The sequence below is a fragment of the Haematobia irritans genome, chromosome 1 (assembly GCF_050003625.1).
Source record: "Haematobia irritans isolate KBUSLIRL chromosome 1, ASM5000362v1, whole genome shotgun sequence".
NCBI lineage: Eukaryota > Metazoa > Arthropoda > Insecta > Diptera > Muscidae > Haematobia > Haematobia irritans.
Window position 1 is genome coordinate 15,322,653 of NC_134397.1, and position 21,753 is coordinate 15,344,405.

General features: G+C 27.1%; 1 protein-coding gene across 2 annotated transcripts in view; it reads left to right on the forward strand.

The window, feature by feature from the left end:
- The first annotated feature begins 542 nt into the window (after positions 1–542).
- LOC142220301 (hexosaminidase D) overlaps positions 543–21,753 on the forward strand; it is a 148,190-nt gene continuing 126,979 nt past the window's right edge. Inside the window, exon 1 of one of the 2 annotated variants that reach the window (XM_075289353.1) lies at positions 543–701. Coding sequence is in view for 1 of the 2 variants with exons in the window: in XM_075289352.1 (XP_075145467.1) it covers positions 7,801–7,821 (21 nt within the window). In the remaining variant the exon portion in view is untranslated. Of the gene's footprint in view, positions 702–7,715; positions 7,822–21,753 lie in introns of those variants that run through there. The other variant, XM_075289352.1, reaches the window with a different exon arrangement.

Below are 21,753 nucleotides of genomic sequence, written 5' to 3' on the forward strand. Positions count from 1 at the left end.
CAATTCTATTACAGTCTGCAATGATTTGAATTAGACCCTTTCCCCTCCCAGCTAAGTTATCTTTTGCAAAGAAACTCTGTATCTTTATTGATATTTTGCACTTGCAATGTTGGTTTCCATCAGTGAAACACGAACTATGTGCTGGTCTTAAAGCAAGTAAATTCTGGTAAGGGGAGCGCGGCCTCCGGCCTCCGTACTTCAACAAAATGTAAAATCACCAAACTTGAGAGTTCATTAGATTTTAAGGCCATATAATCGTTTGACCATATAATGCTTAGGACTCTTGTAGATTATCTAGTAAGTCCCCAGGTGGATATTTTCATAAACATGGTAATCCATATTTTAATTTGCACTCCTCTCTTTAACCATATTCCAAATATATCGATTTCTCTGTTGTTTGCATTTGTCACGGGCAATAAACAGGTTATTGTTTTATCAACACTATTTGTCTCTTTCACTCAAACGTCCAGTATATGGGACTGCCATTGACTCCCGGCATTTTCATCTTTTATTGTTTTTCTTCATACATTGCATACATACATACCTCAAAATATCGCAATTTTCAAATTACTCTTTGTGCACTCTGCCGACAGGGTTGTATTCTAGGTTGTTCAGTGTAGTATTTTTTGCATATCGTATTCAAGGGTTGTTGTTAAAGTCATAAATGAATTATCCTAATACAAACTACTAATTAAAGTCTGGTAAGTACTTATGAAAGTTTCGATCAATTTACTTTTGCTTTCTCACTTAAAATATACCAAAAACTTTATTTATTCAATTGTTTTGTTGCTATATTTGTATAACGTTGCCATATTTGCAAGATTTTGTTATCGTGTAGTTACCAGGTGATTGAAAGAAAAAATAAACCGTTATTATAGGTTGATACCCGTAATAAGGTGAATTTGCATAGTCCAAACATACAACTCTGTTTTAAATTTGCAAATAGTTTGAATTTTGTGAGAATTAATGTAGTAGGTGCCGTGGTGAAATATTCATATATTCTTGGCATTTATATGCTGTAATTTTACACAGATAGAAAAAGAACAAATTTCGTAAAATTCACTATGACTACGCAAAAATATCGATGAACACAATCAACATTGATCAAAGATTTGGTAAAAACTGTTAATATTTCATTTCTATAGATAATTTTCTGTTATTTTATTTTTTTTATAGAAAATTAAAATTTATTTCTACACAGAAAAAAGTAAAGACAAATTATTTACCTATTGCGAAATGAACTAAACTGTATTCAATACTTTAAGACCTCCATAATGCGTTGTTAGCATAACCGCAATTTATGGATATTTTGGGATCATTACCATATTAACCTCGCTCTGGTCCATACTTGATATTTTTGAGAGTTTTATGAAACATTTTTAAAAATTTTAATTTTATAGAACATTTTTAGGAAAGTTATAGAAATTTTTGAAAAATTTTATTGCTATAGAAAATTTTGTCAAAATTGCATTTCTACTGAAAATTTTCTCAAAATTAGAATAGAAAATTTTGGAAAAATTTTATTTCTATTCCATACTTTAAGACCTCCATAATGCGTTGTTAGCATAACCGCAATTTATGGACATTTTGGGATCATTACCATATTAACCTCGCTCTGGTCCATACTTAATATTTTTGAGAGTTTTATGAAACATTTTTGAAAATTTGAATTTTATAGAACATTGTTAGAAAAGTTATAGAAATTTTTGAAAAATGTTATTGCTATAGAAAATTTTGTCAAAATTGTATTTCTACAGAATATTTTCTAAAAATTAGAATAGAAAATTTTTGAAAAATTTTATTTCTATAGAAAATTTTTAGAAAATTCTATTTCTATAGAAAGTCGTTATTTCTATAGACATTTTTTCAAAAATTTTATTTCTATAGAAAATTGTTATTTCTATAGAAATTTTTGAAAAATTTTATTTCTGTAGAAACATTTCTGAATATTTATATTTATGTATTGATAGAAATTTTCTGAAAATTTAATTTCTAGAGAAAATTTTTTAAAAAATTTTATTTCATTTTTAAAAATTTTTATAGGTATAGAAAAATTTTGAAAAAAATTATTTCTATAGAGAATTTTGTCAAAATTTTATTTCCATGGAACATTTTGTCAAAATTTTATTTCTATAGAAAATATTGTCAATATTTTATTTCTATAGAAAATTTTGTCAAAATTTTATTTCTATAGAAAATTTTATCAAAGTTGTAGTCCTATATAAAATTTTGTCAAAATTTTATTTCTATAGCAAGTTTTTTTGTAATTTTTATTTCTATAGAAAATTTTAGAAAAATTTTATTTTTATCGAAAATTTTGTTAAAGTTGTATTTCTATATAAAATTTTGTCAACATATTATTTCTATAGAAAATGTTCTTAAAATGTTATTTCTATAGAAAATTATTGAATAATTTTATTTCTATAGAAAAGTTTTGAAACATTTTATTTCTATAGAAAATTTTTTTAAAAATTTGAATTCCATAGAAAATCTTTGAAAAATTTTATTTTTATAGAAAATTTTGTCAAAATTTTTGAAAAATTTTATTTCTATAGAAAATTTTTTAAAAATGTTATTTCTGAAGAAAATTTTTATTTCTATAAAAAATATTTAAAATTTTTTATTTCTATAGAAAGTTTTGTTAAAGTTGTATTTGTATAGAAGATTTTGTCAAAGTTGTATTTCTATAGAAAATTTTGCAAATTTTTTTTTATAGAAAATTTTGTCAAAATTTTATTTATATAGAAAATTTTGTCAAAGTTGTATTTCTAAAGAAAATTTTGTCAAAATTTTATTTCTATAGAAAATTTTGTCAATATTTTATTTCTATAGAAAATTTTGTCAAAATTTTATTTCTATAGAAAATTTTATCAAAGTTGTAGTCCTATATAAAATTTTGTCAAAATTTTATTTCTATAGAAAATTTTAGAAAAATTTTATTTTTATCGAAAATTTTGTTAAAGTTGTATTTCTATATAAAATTTTGTCAACATATTATTTCTATAGAAAATGTTCTTAAAATGTTATTTTTATAGAAAATTATTGAATAATTTTATTTCTATAGAAAAGTTTTGAAACATTTTATTTCTATAGAAAATTTTTTTAAAAATTTGAATTCCATAGAAAATCTTTGAAAAATTTTATTTTTATAGAAAATTTTGTCAACATTTTTGAAAAATTTTATTTCTATAGAAAATTTTCTTAAAATGTTATTTCTGAAGAAAATTTTTATTTCTATAAAAAATACTTAAAATTTTTTATTTCTATAGAAAATTTTGTTAAAGTTGTATTTGTATAGAAGATTTTGTCAAAGTTGTATTTCTATAGAAAATTTTGCAAATTTTTTTTTATAGAAAATTTTGTCAAAATTTTATTTATATAGAAAATTTTGTCAAAGTTGTATTTCTAAAGAAAATTTTGTCAAAATTTAATTTTTGCAAAAATATTATTTCTATAGAAATTTTTTGTATAATATTATTTCTATAGAAAATTTTTGCAAAAATTTATTTCTATAAAAAATTTTCTTAAAATATTATTTCTATAGAAAATTTTATTTGTGATTGAAAAATTTTGCAAAAATTTTATTTCTATAGAAAAATTTCTCAAAATTTTATTTTTAAAGAAAATTTTGTCAAGGTTGTATTTCAATAGAAAATTTTTGAAAAATTTTATTTCAATAGAAAATTTTCTCAAAATTGTATGTTTTATTTATTTATTTAAGACAATTATTTCTATAGAAAAATTGTCTGAATCTCTTACAGTAATATTTCGGTTAGTACTAAGTAGCAATATTTCTTTCCCCTTCCATTCCACCATTGATGGTGACGGTATATTCGTTAGCAAATCAGCTTAATCAACGGACGTTATTACTGAATGAATACGTGATGAAAGTAAAAAAGGAATGACCTTTTAAATGAAACTATGAAATATTTCTTACAACAAGCATTCCTACACCTACACACACGTTCAGACATACACAGATATTCGCCCATTCGGATATATCCCCTGAAAAATCATGTCTCAAAAATTGTTGGAAAAAAAGTAGAATCGTTCTTCTTTGATTTTCGATTTTCATTACCAATGACACTCAAGCACGTGATCTATGCAACAAATCATCACAGATACATCTGCCATAGTAAGTCCTTTGTAAAAAAAGGCAGCAGGCGCAACCAACGAACATTTACTTTAACCTGGCGTTGAAACCGAAGAAGATGCAGAGGGGATTTGGGAAAAAACGTATCAGAGTCATTGTAAAGTTAGCCAGAATCAACCTAAGATTGCAGAAACATCCTTCAATCGACATGCTCGACTTAACGTTAATAAGCAACGCGAAGCTTTGTAGACAACAACGAACCGTTACAAAGAGGTTGCTTTTTCCTTCTTTTGCCAGCCATGCCATGCCTGCATTGCAGAGGGATTCAACAATGGTTTGATTGTGGCACGCAGCAGATTTACAAGAACAAAACGAAAGCAAAATTGGCCCCCTCCTCGTTGAGAGTTGGCTCGATGGAAGCTAACCAGTAATAAGTTTTGTGCTGTGTTGAATTGTCTCCGCCATCGAACATGTCTGAACCTAGGAATTAGAAAACAAACCGATTGAAATGATAAGCCGTAGAGATGAGAAGGGAAGATGACCCAGTGCTAAAACAGAGTCATAAATGGTAAACTTCAACCATATGATTTGTTCTAGTGACAGTTCATTTTATTGTTTACAAGGATAGACAAGCAATTTGATCTATTGCATATAAAGTTAGTCTTGATGGAATTAAAATTTGGCGGGAAAACCACAAGAGACTATCATTAGACCCTTCAAGTATTTAAATGTTTGCTCGTTACCGTGATACTGGCAGTTTTGTATAACGTCCGAAAAGTGAACAAAAAAAAAAAAACGGTTAAATAGCAGAAATGATCCGAAAATTGAAGACCTGATTTTATATAAATATGTTACGCGCCGCATGAGGCAGAAAACCTGCAAAGTGTTGACGGCGTTTCCCGAAATATTCCTCTCCAATTAGGAGGTACTTTACAAATTTTCTATACAAAATAAAATTTTGTGAAAATTTTTTATACAAATAAAATTTTGAGAAAATTTTCTATGGAAATAACATAAAAAAAATGTTCTAAAGAAATAACAATTTTGCAAAAAATTTCTATAGAAATAAAATTTTGACAAACATTTTTCTATAGAAATAAAATTTTGTCAAAATTTTCTATAGAAATAAAATTTTGTCAAAATTTTATATAGAAATAAAATTTTGAGAAAATTTTCTATAGAAATAAAATTTTGAGAAACTTTTCTGTTGAAATCAAATGTTGAGAAAATTTTCTATAGAAATAAAATTTGAAAAAAAACTTTCCACGGAAATAAAATTTTTACAAAGTTTCTATAGAAATAAAATTTTTACAAAGTTTTCTATAGAAATAAAATTTAGACAAAATTTTCTAAAGAAATAAAATTTTGAAAAAAAATTCTATAGAAATAAAACTTTGACAAAATTTTCTATAGAAATAACATTTCGACAAAATTGTTTATAGAAATAAAATTTTAACAAAATGTTTTTATAGAAATAAACTTTTGACAAAATTTTCTATAGAATTAAATTTTTGACAAAATTTTCTATAGAAATAAAATATTGACAAAATTTTCTATACAAATGAAATTTTGACAAAATTTTCTATAGAAATAAAATGTTGACAAAATTTTCTATAGATATAAAATTTTGAAAACATTTTCTATACAAATAAAATTTTAACAAAATTTTCTATAGAATTAAAAGTTTGAGAAACTGATTATAAAAATAAAATTTGGCAAAAAATTTCTATATAAATAAAAGTTTGGCCAAAACTTTCTACAGAAATAAAATTGTAACAAAATTTTGTATAGAAATAAAATCTTGACAAAATTTTCTATAGTAATAAAATTTGGACAAAATTACTATAAAAAAAAACTTTGACAAAATTTTCTATAGAAATAAAATTTTTTATAGAAATAAAATTTGGACAAAATTTTGTATAAAAATAAAATTTTGTCAAAATTTTCTATAGATATAACATTTTTACATCATTTTCTATAGGAATAAAATTTTGACAAAATTTTCTGTAGATATAAAATTTTGACAAAATTTTGTATAGAAATAAAATTTTGACAAAATTTTCTATAGAACTAAAATTTCGAGCAAATTTTCTATAGAAATAAAATTTTGACAAAATTTTCTATAGAACTAAAATTTCGAGCAAATTTTCTATAGAAATAACATTTTGACAACATTTTCTATAGAAATAAAATTTTGACAAAATTTTCTATAGAATTAAAATTTCGACATAATTTTCTATAGAAATAAAAAAATAAAAACTTTGACAAACTTTTCTATAGAAATAAAATTTGGACAAGATTTTCTATAGAAATAAAATTTTATCAAGATTTTCTATAGAAATAAAATGTTTACATCATTTTCTATAGAAATAAAATTTTGACAACATTTTCTATAGAAATAAAATTTTGACAAAATTTACTATAGAAATGAAATTTTGACAAAATTTTCTATAGAAATACAATTTTGGCAAAATTTTCTATAGAAATACAATTTTGGCAAAGTTTTCTATAGAAATAAAAAAATAAAAACTTTGACAAAATTTTCTATAAAAATAAAATTTTCTATAGAAATAAAAATTTTGACAACATTTTCTATAGAAATAAAATTTTGACAAAATTTTCTATAGAACTAAAATTTCGAGCGCATTTTCTATAGAAATAAAATTTTGACAAAATTTTATATAGAAATAAAATTTCGAGCAAATTTTCTATAGAAATAAAATTTTGCCAAAATTTTCTAAAGAAATAAAATTTTGACAAAATTTTCAATAGAAATAAAAAATAAAAATTTTGACAAAATTTTCAATAGAAATAAAAAATAAAAATTTTGACAAAATTTTCAATAGAAATAAAAACTTTGAAAAAATTTTTTATAGAAATAAAAATTTTTATTGAAATAAAATTTGGACAAAGTTTTCTGTAGAAATAAAATTTTGTCAAGATTTTCTATAGAAATAAAATTTTGACAACATTTTCTATAGAAACAAAATTGTAAAAAACATTTCTATAGAACTAAAATTTCAATCAAATTTTCTATAGAAATAAAATTTTGACAAAATTTTCTATAGAAATAAAATTTTGACAACATTTTCTATAGAAATAAAACTTTTACAAAATTTTGCGAAACTTTTCTATAGAAATAAAATTTTGAAAAAATTTTCAATACAAATAACATTTTGATAAAATTTTCTATAGGAAGAAAATTTGGTCAAAATTTTCTATCGAAATAAAATTTTGACAAAATTTTTTATAAAAATAACATTTTGACAACCCTGGCAAAAGTTTTGAAAGCGGCACATATGTATAGAGTATTTTCGTATTTTTCTTAACTTTCGTACCAATAGTACCAGTACAACATTTTCTTAATTTCGCATCACTGGTTGCAACATAATCATTTTGAGTCCCTGGTATTGTTTTGATGCCAACATGTTGTGTAAGGAGCCTTTGAGTTGCTTCAGCCAAAACATCCTTGACAAGAAGTTTCTGTTGTCGAACGCAGCAGCCAGCACATACCACCACCAAGTAAATGAATGTCTGAAAGTTGTAAACCTTGTTGTTTTTTTTTGGAGGGACTGGCTAGCCACAACTCATTTCATCATCAAATTCAGTTTTGTCAGAGTAACTCATCTCAATGGACGTATTGCTTCGGAAAAACTTAATACACGGAGTGGAAACGTATACGAGAGCTCTTTTTAATAGGCAACATCATGTCTGCTTCTAGGAAAACGGTAATTTTTGATTAAGTCACTTGAACAAAAAAAAAAAATACCCACCATAGGTAATACTGTCCCAGGCTGGAGAATAGCTTGGTGACCCCCATTGCATTGCAAGAGAAAGTGTAAACTTAAAAAAGCAAAAAAAGGAAAAATAAATAAAAGAAAATAATTGAGCTAACAAGGTCCATACGCATAACCCTTTCGCATATAAAACCCCGGAGATAACGACATAAGGTTTAGTGTTTCTGTGTATGAGTGAGTGTGTGTGTGTGTGTACAATTGAATTGGTTGGCCAAGTCTTATGAATGTTCGTGTATTTCCTGGATATAGCCTAGAGTAAGAGAAAGGTGCGTAAGTGTCTCCGTGTGTGTGTGTATTTGAGAAATTTTGTGAACGTTGTGTGTTTCGTATCCGTAACCTTATCCATATTTTTGTTGTTGTTGGTTTCCTTGGCCAATAATTAAAATTGTGCTCCCGCGTTTATTTGAAAATTCAGAGTGCCAAGTAGTGCCACCACCAGGGCCACCACCATTACCGCTGCGGTTAATTTAAATGCTAGACCACCATAATACCACAACCAGCCAACTGGCAAAAACCTCTTTGTTGCCTTGGTGCGGAAAAGCTCCCCAGAGTAGAAATATCTACTGTAGCACCAGAACAGCAACAACAACAACAACAATAGCAACATCAAACGTCGTCACCAGCACCAGAGCTCTATATAATCAGCGTAGATTCCCCGCAAAAAAAAAAACAATAACACTGCGAACGAGAAGAATTGCCATCATTCGTCGTCGTCGTCTCTGAAGTCAAGGGAAATAAACATTTAATGGTAATTAAAAGCCTCTTCTGGTCCAGAAACAGAAACTGAAACAGCATAAAGCAATGGCAAGCATTTCAACCGTCACTTGGAAAAAGAAAGGCCAAAAACTTTCTCTTTCTTTGTGAAAACAAAAAGGGGAGGGCAGGGCCATGGTAGGAATTAGCATATTTTATTTCGTTTTCCTTGGTGTTCTTTTTAAGCTCCAGAGTGTTCTTTTTAAGCTCCTTCTATTGCTTGGAAGATGGAAGTTTGTTTTCAAGAGAATTACTTGTAAAGGTCATTTTGAATTGGGATATTATCCCATAGATGTCATGCATAAATTTTGCCCGACAAAGAAACTTGTTTTTCTTCGTGGGGATTGGATTTCCAAAAATTGGAAAATGACTGTCCTAGGTCAATGTGAAATATGATAATCAACTAATTACGTGTGATTAGATATGGGATGAATATGATGGGGGAGAGAATGAGGGAGAAAAATATGAACCATCTGAGGACCACAGAGGCAAACAGTGGGACATGTGATGATTTATGCACTAGCCCATAATCACGGATCTAAGGAGATCTAGGTTGTTTAGATTGAGGTTTTGCTACCGCTTAGGTTTCTAGGAACATATCCCAAATGAAAAACAAGTATATACGGTCGTAAGTTCGGCCAGGCCGAATCTTATGTACCCTCCACCATGGATTGCGTAGATACTTCTACAAAAGACTGTCATCCACAAATTTCAACTCACATGGTTGCTAATATCATATACTACCAACACGTACCAAATTTCAACCAGATCGGATGAATTTTGCTTCTCCAAAAAGCACCGGAGGTCAAATCTGGGGATCGGTTTATATGGGAGCTATATATTATTATGGACTGATAGGAATCAATTCCTGCATGGTTGTTGGATACCCATGGTATCCATCAACCGAATGGGAAGAATTTTGCTCTTTCAAGGTGCTCCGGAGGTCAAATCTGGGGATCGGTTTATGTGGGGCCTATATATAATTATGGAGCGATATCGACCAATTTTGGCATGGGTGTTTGAGGCCATATTTTAACATCACGTACCAAATTTCAACTGAATCAGATAAATTTTGGTCTTCCAAGAGGCTCCGGAGGTCAAATCTGGTGGTCGGTATGGTTGTTAAAGACCATATACTAACACCATGTACCTAATTTCAGCCGGATCGGATGAAATTTGCTTCTCTTAGAGGATCCGCAAGCCAAATCGGGGGATTGGTTTATATGGGGGCTATATATAATTATGGACCGATATAGACCAATTTTTGCATGGTTGTTAGAGACCATATACTAACACCATGTACCAAATTTCAGCCGGATCGGATGAAAATTGTTTCTCTTAGAGGCTCTGCAAGCCAAATCGGGGGATCGGTTTATATGGGGGCTATATATAATTATGGACCGATGTGGACCAATTTTTGCACGGTTGTTAGTGACCACATACTAACACCATGTACCAATTTTCAGCCGGATCAGATGAAATTTGCTTCTCTTAGAGGCTCCTCAAGCCAAATCGGGGGATCGGTTTATATGGGGGCTATATATAATTATGGACCGATGTGGACCAATTTTTGTATGGTTGTTAGAGACCATATACTAACACCATGTACCAAATTTCAGCCGGATCGGATGAAATTTGCTTCTCTTAGAGGCCTCGCAAGCCAAATTTAGGGGTCCGTTTATATGGGGGCTATACGTAAAAGTGGACCGATATGGCCCATTTGCAATACCATCTGACCTACATCAATAACAACTACTTGGGCCAAGTTTCAAGTCGATAGCTTGTTTCGTTCGGAAGTTAGCGTGATTTCAACAGACGGACGGACGGACGGACATGCTCAGATCGACTCAGAATTTCACCACGACCCAGAATATATACACTTTATGGGATCTTAGAGCAATATTTCCATGTGTTACAAACGGAATGACAAAGTTAATATACCCCCCATCCTAGGGTGGAGGGTATAAAAATGTTATTTCTAAAAAATTTTGTCAAAATTTTATTTCTATAGAAAATTTTGCCAAAATTCTATTTCTATAGAAAATTTCCTCAAAATTTTATTTCTATAAAAAATTTTCTAAAAATTTTATTTCTATTGAAAATTTTCTCAAAATTTATTTCTAGAGACAGTTTTTTTTTTAATTTTATTTCTACAGTAAATTTTGTCAAATTTTATTTCAATAGAAAATGTTGTCAACATTTTAGTTGTAACAATAGTCAAAACTTTATTTCTATAGAAAATTTTGTCAAAATTTTATTTCTATAGAAAATTTTTTCAAAATGTCATTCCTCTAGAAAATTTTGTAAAAATTTTGTTTCTATAGAAAATTTTTTCAAAATTTTATTTCTAGAGAAAGTTTTTTTCAAAATTTTATTTCTAGAGAATGTTTTTTTTTCAAAATTTTATTTTTATAGAAGATTTTGTCAAAATTTTATTTCTATAGAAAATTTTGTCAAAATTTTATTTCTATAGAAAATTTTATGAAAATTTTATTTTTATAGAACATTTTGTAAAAATGTTATTTCTATAGAAAATTTTGTAAAAATTTTATTTCTATAGAAAATTTTGACAAAATGTTATTTGTATAAAAAAATTTTGTCAAAATTTTATTTCTATAGAAAATTTTGTCAAAATTTTATTTCTATAGAAAAATTTTGTCAAAATTTTATTTCTATAGAAAATTTTGTCGAAATTTTATTTCTATAGAAAATTTTGTCAACATTTTATTTCTATAGAAAATTTTGTCAACATTTTATTTCTATAGAAAATTTTGACAAAATTTTATTTCTATGGAAAATTTTGTCAAAATTTTATTTCTATAGAAAATTTTGTCAAAATTTTATTTCTATAGAAAATGTTGTCAAAATTTTATTTCTATAGAAAATTTTGTCAAAATTTTATTTCTATGGAAAATTTTATTTCTATAGAAAATGTTGTCCAAATTTTATTTCTATTGAAAATTTTATTTCTACAGAAAATTTTTTCAATATTTTATTTCTATAAAAGTTTGTTAAATGCCTTTTAGTTGGAGTGGAATATCTTGCAAAACATCAAGAATTCTACCGATCTACCAATCAGCAAAATCTACCATTTTTTGTAGAATTCGGCCAATTATGGCAACCGTGGTGCCATAATGAAAAAGAGCTGAACTCTGAAAAATTGTATTCGTACAGCGAATGCCTTCCGTAGGATCCTGAGATGTCAAGGAATTTGAGGTTAGGTTAGGGATTTTTACAACTTTCACCCAGATCTGTAATTGTAGTTACTACCACGCTAGTGCTCATAATTCTTATTGTTCCCGAGGTATGAGTTTCATTTAAAGTAGGTTAGTGTGGTAGGTAATATCCCAAAGTCTTATAGCTTATCGCAAGAGACTTCTCAAGCAGTAGCTTGCAAGTAGCCAGAGGCATACATAGTATGGTAGTTTCTATTCTTTCTAACACATACGCTTCGAAGTTTCCTTGGTATGTTCCTGTGACCAGACACTCATTATTTGTCCATTTCAATTGCTACACCTTTAAGATTATCTGACATTTTCCCCAACCTTCATATATATGTATGGGACGTATGATCAATTGAAATATGTTGCGTATGCGTTATGGTATACCACAAGTTCTCTTGGTGAACATAATAATGAGCACCATTATGCCAACTCCAGAAGAGCAAAAAAAAAAAAAAACACCAAACAAAAATTATAAATTCTAACATACCCGTTCCCATCACAAAAACTACTCCAGCCAGTCACCTTTCAAAGATGTATTATAAAACTTTTGGGTATTGATTTGATTTGAAACATTTTTTATTTTATGAAATTTTGAACCTCTATCCAAATGTACATCTTTATAATTTTAATGCTTTCATTCAATTCATTTTGATCAGTAATAAATTTCAAATTCCAAAATATGTTTTTTTCAGAGAAGAAAATAAATTTTTCGACATTAAATTTGGAAATATTAATATTTTAGTATTTTAATTATTCTTAATTCAAATTTTTTTCAAATGCTTTTGTGAATTTAATACAAACGTTTTTAGTGACATCTTTATCAAGTTCTGAAATCCTGCACTCGTCGCTAGACTTGTCAAAAGAGTACCCTAAATAAAAAGAGATCAAACAAATTCTATATTTTGGTCTAATCAGAATTTTTGTATGAAAAGATGTCGTCAATCAAACTCAATACTGTTCAAATTGAAAAAAAAGCGCCAAAAGCACTAAATGAAAACACCAGAAAGCATCAAGTTGGTGCTTTTTTTGAAAAGGCACTAAAAAGACAGTTTGGTGCTTTTTGGACATGTAAAGGCAATAAATTTGACGCCAAAAGCACCAAATTGGCATCACTGATAATGAGTTCAATAATTTAAGCTGAGAGCTTCGTACTCTCTCCCTCTCTCTATTTCGTACAATCTCTACGATCTCAAGAACAACATAAGAAACTATGAAATTATGGCTCTTACACACACACACACATACCAGCATATGACATTTAATATCTTTTGTTATTTATTTGCCTGAAAAAATGTTACTAAAATTATTGTGTGTGTGTTTATCTGTGTGTATGCTTATATTTGTAATTAGTCTCTTTCTGTCAAGCTCAAGTCTCGTTGTTTGTGTTTACTTCGTTTCATTGCAAATTCACACTCAACTTCTCGAATAGAATAATTTTAATTAAAAAAAAAAAGTTTTAAATAGAAAAATAAAGCAACAAACAGAATGAACATCCTGATTAACCCAGAGGATGCGATTGTGCAGAACTCAAGGAAATGCTATTAACGGGGATGATGAAAAAAAATATATATGAAAAGATTTTTAAATCATCTAACAATGACGGTTTTTAAAGGATGACTTGCAACAAAATCTAACCTATTTTTCTTGTCATTTAACGACTTTGTACTTTTAAAATTTGCTAACTTATAAAAAAAAGAGAGTGGGTCTGGTGTACTTCGAGTTTCTAGTATATTGGTAAACTATAAAAACAGACTATTTGAAAATTTTTTATACTACTTATACGCCTACATATCATATAGGGTCTACTATATTAAAGTTCATTATACGCCATATAGTTTTTATGATTTTTATATACATTTGGTATATCACTCTATATACGGACTATATCAAACAAGTAAGAAATCACTAAATTCAAACTGAACCGACTATAGGATTTGTGTAGCAGTTTATTATCACCACGATTTGTTTTTTATATACTCACTCTCATATATGTCTTTCACCCTCTCTGCTCACACTCTCCTGAATGATGTGAAAATATTGGCTATCCTTTTTTAACGAAATTTTATCCCCACCAATAATTTCAAATAATTTAAAGAGCTTAAGTTGATTTTTCAAGAAGATCAAGACGATGGGAAATTCCCTCCTCTCCGAATAGATATGAGAAATGTGAACCTTTGTAACCACAATTTGGCTTTTATGTACTCACACACCGCATTTCTCACTCTATGTCAACACAATTTGGCTTTTTTGTACTCACACACCTCATTCTCTCATGTAAAAAAAAAACAGCAAAATTTCCTATATCTTTTTCCTACAGTCCAATACTCTCCCTGTCTTCCCATACTCTATGAGAGATTAACTGAAAATCCTACTGTCTAATACTCTCCCTCTCTAACCATATTCTATGAGAGACTAAATGAAAATACATATGTCCTCCTATACCAGCTTAACATATCATTCTATATAAAATTAGAGCTAAGGATAGCTTAGATAAACAAAATTTAATTCCAACCAAAGTAAAACAAATAAATAAACAAATCAAGATAAGATCAAACTATTTCCAACACCATACAATTCTCTTACAAAAGTATTTATGTACACATACATAAAAATGTTTGGCCATGGCCATATGTTGTTTAGTTTGCTTTTGTGCTATTTTAAATTAATTAATTTTTATTGTAAATATTTTATATGCGATATGGGGAAAGAAAATAACTATTATTTTGTGAATAATTTATTAATGTCGAAAATTGTTTCAGAAATTTTAATTTGAAAATAAAATAATAATCATATGGAAATAATAATCATTTGTAGCATGAAATTTAACACGAAAATTTGAAGGAAAATTAATTTTGTAACTTAATAATATATACATTTTAACAAAATCTCCATTGAGAACAAATTTTAAGAAATTTAAAATTTCCTATGAAAAGTAATAATTTTTCTTATATGCTTAAAAAAAGAAAATTATGAAAAAACTTTTAAAATATCTTAGAAAATATTATAATTTAAATTGTTTAACCCTTTTTATGAATATTCACATTTTTCATATATATATATGGAAAAATAATTAAGAACAAATTGTTTAACCATTTAAATATTTTAGAAAATGTAATTACTTTAAATTAATTAAATAAAATAAATTAAAAGCGATTTTGAAGAATTAAAAATTTTATATGATTTTCATATAAATGTTGTTTTTTTGTTTTATAAAATTTTATGATGACATTTATTCCAAGTAAATCAATAAAAAGTTTCTCCAAAAACAAAACAACAATCCATTGGCTTTTTATAGAAGATTATAGGGATAAATCTTTAGAAATCAATAAAATCTTTTCCAATTTCATAATTTTGCGGGAGGGTAAATCCTAGTCAATTTATTGGAAAGTGAAACAAAACAAACAAATTTATTAGCAAACTTTTCACCATAAGATACGATGTGCATGCTGTTCTCTAATAACATAGCCCTGTTGGCATCTCAGCATATGGCTAATTTAAACAATGAGTGAGAATGTGAACACAAGTAAATGTAGATTTGTGTGTGAGTGTTCGAAATATCTATTACTCAGTCTCCTCTAAAGGTATTACACTCACATTTGCACATATTCATCCATCCCATAAAGTGGAATGGGGAATAACAAACACTTATTTTTATTATGGCCTGAAGTGTTTAAGGTTTCGTTGGGTATAGCATCTATGTTTGAAAATGGATAGGTAAAATAAAAACGCTCAAAGGAAAATGTTGGGTAAAAAGAGGATAAAATTATATAGAATTAACAATGGAAAAATTTCCAAAAAATAAAATTTTGAAAAATTTTTTATAGAAAAATATTATGACAAAATTTTCTAAAGAAAATTTTAACAAAATTTTTCATAGAGAAATATATTTTGACAAAATTTTCTATAGAAATAAAATTTTGAGAAAATTTTCTATCAAAATAAAATTTTGGAAAAATTTTCTAGAGGAATAAAATGTTGACAAAATTTTCCACAGAAAAACAAATTTTGACAAAATTTTCTATCGAAATAACATTTTGAGAAAATGCTCTATAGAAATAAAATTTCGACAAAATTTTCGATAAAAATAAAATATTGCGAAAAATTTTCTACAGAAATAAAGTTTTGGAAAAATTTTCTATAGAAATAAAAGTTTGACAAAATTTTCTATAGAAATAAAATTTTAACAAAATTTTCTATAGAAATAAAATTTTGACAAAATTTTCTATAGCAAATAAAATCTTGACAAAATTTTCTATAGAAATAAAAGTTTGACAAAATTTTCAATAGAAATAAAATTTTAACAAATTTTTCTATAGAAATAAAATTTTGACAAAATATTTTATAGAAATAAAATTTTGACAAAATATTCTATAGAAAATAAAATTTTGACAAAATTTTCTATAGAAATAAAATTTTGATAAAATTTTTTATAGAAATAAAATGTTGACAAAACTTTCGATAGAAATAAAATTTGGACAACATTTTCTATAGAAATAAAATGTTGTAAAAATTTTAACAAAATTTTCTATAGAAATAATATTTTGACAAAATTTTCTATAGCAAATAAAATCTTGACAAAATTTTCTATAGAAATAAAAGTTTGACAAAATTTTCAATAGAAATAAAATTTTAACAAATTTTTCTATAGAAATAAAATTTTGACAAAATATTTTATAGAAATAAAATTTTGACAAAATATTCTATAGAAATAAAATTTTGACAAAATTTTCTATAGAAATAAAATTTGGGCAAAATTTTCTATAGAAATAAAATGTTGACAAAACTTTCGATAGAAATAAAATTTGGACAAAATTTTCTATAGAAATAAAATATTGTAAAAATTTTTTATAGAAATAAGATTTTGGCAAAATTTTCTATAGGAATAACATTTTGACAAAATTTTCTGTAGAAATAAAATTTTCTACAAAAAAAAATTGACTAAATTTTCTATATAAAAAAAATTTTGACAAAATTTTCTATAGAAATAAAATTTGGATTAAATTTTCGAAAGAAATAAAATTTTGAGAAAATTTTCTATAGAAATAAAATTTTGAGAAAATTTTCGAAAGAAATAAAATCTTGACAAAATTTTCTATAGAAATAAAAGTTTGACAAAATTTTCTATAGAAATAAAATTTTAACAAATTTTTCTATAGAAATAAAATTTTGACAAAATATTTTATAGAAATAAAATTTTGACAAAATATTCTATAGAAATAAAATGTTCAAAAAAAAATTTCGAAGAAATAAAATTTGGGCAAAATTTTCTATACAAATAAAATGTTGACAAAATTTTCGATAGAAATAAAATTTGGACAACATTTTCTATAGAAATAAAATGTTGTAAAAATTTTTTATAGAAATAAGATTTTGGCAAAATTTTCTATAGAAATAAAATTTTGACAAAATTTTCTGTAGAAATGAAATTTTCTATAAAAAAAAATTTGACAAAATTTTCTATATAAAAAAAAATTTGACAAAATTTTCTATAGAAATAAAATTTGGATTAAATTTTCGAAAGAAATAAAATTTTGAGAAAATTTTCTATAGAAATAAAATTTTGAGAAAATTTTCTATAGAAATAAAATTTTGACAAAATTTTATATAGAAATAAAATTTCTATAGAAATAAAATTTAGAAAACATTTTCAATGGAAATAAAATTTTGAGAAACTTGAAACTTTCAGAGTGGATAGGAGGCGCTCATGTGGTGAAAAATAGGGTACCTCATTTTTTGACACCTGGTCGCGGAGGAAGACCTCCCCTTTATCCGACTTTTTGAAAATTGGACCAAAGTTGACCGATTTGCTTGAAATTGTCATTGAAGGTTGGGGTTGGCATCTAGACAAAGATCCCCTACTTTATTTTTCGATATTTGGTCGCGGAGGAGGACCCCCCCTTTGTCCGACTTTTTGAAAATTGAACCAAATTTTACCGATTTGCTTGAAATGTTCATAGAAGGTTGGGGTTAGCATCTAGACAAAGATCCCCTACTTTATTTTTCGATATTTGGTCGCGGAGGGGACCCCCCCCTTTGTCCGGCTTTTTTTTTTGAAGTACAGTGAAAATTCTCTAAATTACCTGAGATTTACAGAGAACATGCGGTGAGGTTATGAAATTATTATGGCGTACCTGATGTGTTCATATGTGGACGGGGAGGGGGACCTCCCGCTTGCCCGACTTTTTAAAACTTGGAACAAAATTGTCCGATTTGCATGAAATTTTCAGGGAAGGTTGAAGGGGGCGTCTAGACAAAGAACGAAATTTTACGGAAAAACTGGATGAGGTTATGAAATTTATAACAGGTTACTGATTTTTAATATTTGGTCGGGGGAAAAAGGGCTTAGGGAGACATCCGCTTCTCCTTAAGTACATACAGAGAAACAATAAAACTTTTCCAATTTACTTGAAATTTACATAGGGAGAAGTTATGAAATTAATATTGGATACCTGATTTTGTGATATTTGGACGGGAAGAGGGGACTTCCTCTGAAACAGAAAAAACTAAAATTCTCAAGTTTTCTTGAAATTTGCAAAGGCCGTGGGTTATGAAATCAATGTGGAGTACCCGTTGTTTGGGTATTTGGACGTGGGTAGAACCATCTCCTTGCCCCATACTTGAATGAAAGTTTCCAGATTTTCTTGGAATTTTCAGGGAAGGTTAAGGGTGCTATTCACTTCGGTGTTTGTCAATATTTTATCGGGGAAAGTGACGGCGCTTTAAAAAAATAGATCAAGATTTAACCTTCTCCGATCTACTTGAAGTTTACAGGGAACGTGGTGATTAAATTAATACATGATTTTTAAATTAGTACATGTTTGTTCGATATCTGGTTGGGGAAGAGGAATAGTGAAATAAACTTTGTCGATTTACTTGGAATTTATAGGGACCGTTGGGTAGTTCGTGAATTTAATATAGGGTACGTGATTTTCCGGTATTTGGTCGGAGTGGAGCGAAGGTGGGAGAGTGTTCCAATTTGTCCGTTTTTTTTTGAAGATTGAAGTTAAAGGTTTGTCCGTTAATGGGACTTCGGTACATAATTTTATGATTTTTGCACAGGCTTCTGCTTCGGAAGGCGCAGCGAAGCGGGCTGGGTTACGTTAGTTTTCTATAGAAATAAAATTTTGAGAAAATTTTCTATAGAAATAAAATTTTGCGAAATTTTTCTATAGAAATAAAATTTTGCGAAAATTTTCTATAGCAATAAACTTTTGAGAAAATCTATATATATAAAATTTTTTCTATAAAAATCAAATGTTGACAAAATTGTCCATAGAAACACAAATTTTGAGAAAATTTTTTATATAAATAAAATTTTGACAAAATTTTCTATAGGAATAAAATATTGACAGCATTTTCTATAGAAATAAAATTTTCACAAAATTTTCGATAGAAAAAAAATCTTGCGAAAATTTTCTATAGAAATAAAATTTTGCAAAAATTTTCTATAGAAATAAAATTATGCAAAAATTTTCTATAGAAATAAAATTTTGCAAAAATTTTCCATAGAAAATAAAATTTTGACAAAATTTTCTATATAAATGAAATTTTGATAAAATTTTCTATAGAAATAAAATTTGACAAACATTTCTAATTTTCTATAGAAATAAAATTTTCACCTATAGAAAAAAAATTTTTGACAAAATTTTCGATAGAAAAGAAATTTGAGAAAATTTTCTATAGAAATAAAATTTTGAGAACATTTTCTATAGAAATAAAATTTTGACAAAATATTCTACTGAAATGAAATTTTGTTAAAATTTTCTATAGAAATAAAATTTTAATAAAATTTTCTATAGAAATAAAATTTTGACAAAATATTCTATAGTAATGAAATTTTGATAAAATTTTCTATAGAAATGAAATTTTGATAAAATTTTCTATAGAAATAAAATTTTGACAAATGTTTTCATAGAAAAACAAATTTTGACAAAATTTTCTATAGAAATAAAATTTAGACAAAATTTTCTATAGAAATAAAATTTTTAGAGAATATTCTATAGAAAAACAAATTTTTAGAGAATATTGTATAGAAATAAAATTTTGAGAAATTTTTCTATAGAAATAAAATTTTGATAAAAATTTCTGTGGAAATAAAATTTTTAGAAAATTTTATATAGAAATAAAATTTGGCAAAATTTTCTATTGAAATAAAAAAAAAATAAAAAAAATGCCCATATAAAAAACATTTTAGTATTGAAACATTATGCGTTGAGTGCATATATAAAGCCTAGTATTCCACTCGTTGGTCCATGGAATAGATGGTAGCATAGTTACGCTCTCAGTGAAGAACACGCATATTTGTATGGTTGTTGAAGAAATATTCACATTACCTACCTCTCATGCTTAACATTATGGGTTAAAAGAGGAGTCAGCCTAGGTTTTGCTTTAATTTTTACTTTCTTGTCTGCTTTGGGGCCCTATTTTATTTTGTTGTGTATAAAAGGAATGTAATAAATGAGTGAGTGTGTGTGTGTGCATTTAATTCCAACATTCCTGATGTGAGAATCATTTCCATCCACATCCTGTTTGTTGTGTGTGCCTGAGTCCCTGAGTGAGCGTATGTATGCATGTGTTTGGTTGTATTGTTGTGACCCTTGAGAATTGATTGTCTTCTGCTATTTTCTGTAGTATAAACTCTATATGTGTGTGTCTGTATTGCGTTTGTTAGCTATACGATATCTTGACAGTGAGGCTTTGTTGGCTAGCGAATTGGTATAGCCCCGCGTTTAAGACATAAAAAGTACTTCGAACATATGCTTATAAAAATAGCTGGCCAACCAACCAAGTTAGCCACATAAATACAATATCAAGAGAAGGTTCTGCGTAGGCGTCTATATGTTGCCTATACTTGTGTATATGTGTGTTGATATGTTCGTTTGAGTCTTTGACCCAAGACATGTTGAGTGTTTTTTATGTTTGTCAAAGAGAACAAAAAGTTTATTATGTCTCTAAAATGGAAAACAAGAAAATAGAAAAAAAATGTTGTTTGGGTGGATAATTTTTCCCAGGGCCATGTGGAAATATTTTCCCCAATAAAGATTTCTTTAGGAGGAGGAGAGGAAAATATAGCTTTATCTTTGAATCTATATAATCTTTGAGTTTAATATATTGCATTGCATTTTCTATAGAGTGTTTCTTTAGTTTTTGCTATATCTTAACATTAATGTGGTACACCCAAAAGAAAAAATGCATTCCTCCGAAACGAAATTCCCAGTTTCTTTAAGCCAGAATTTATAACAACTATTGTCTCTATCATTTTTCATTTGTCTTTTGAGAAATCATGTTTGCGTCAAAAGAAATGAAGTGTGGCAGTTTCAGTTAAGATTAATTTAATTTATTTTAAAATTTATTATAGATGTCCGTTGGACGGACCGAGTGCGCCATGCAGGCATCTACAATTCCTTGCCGAATTGTCCGTGTGGAGGGGTAGAGATGTGCATTCGCTCACGCAGTATATTCTATTCTAGCCACCCACGTAACTCCTAGACAAGTCCCATTTTGGAGCAAAAACCTTCCAATTTGGTAAAAACACGCTGATTTGTTGTTGCAATAAAATAGTTGTGTGATATACAATTTTCTATGGAAATAAAATTTTGACAAAATTTTTTAAAGAAATAAAATGTTGACAATATTTTCCAATGAAATAAAATTGTTGACGAAATTTTCTATAGAAATAAAAGTTTAACTAAATTTTCTATAGAAATAAAATTTTGGGAAAAATTTCTATAGAAATAAAATATTGACAAAATTTTCTATAGAAATAAAATTTTGACAAAATTTTCTACAGAAATAAAATTTTGACAAAATTTTTTATAGAAATAAAATTTTCACAAAATTTTCTATAGAAATAAAATTTTGACGATATTTTCTATAAAAATAAAAA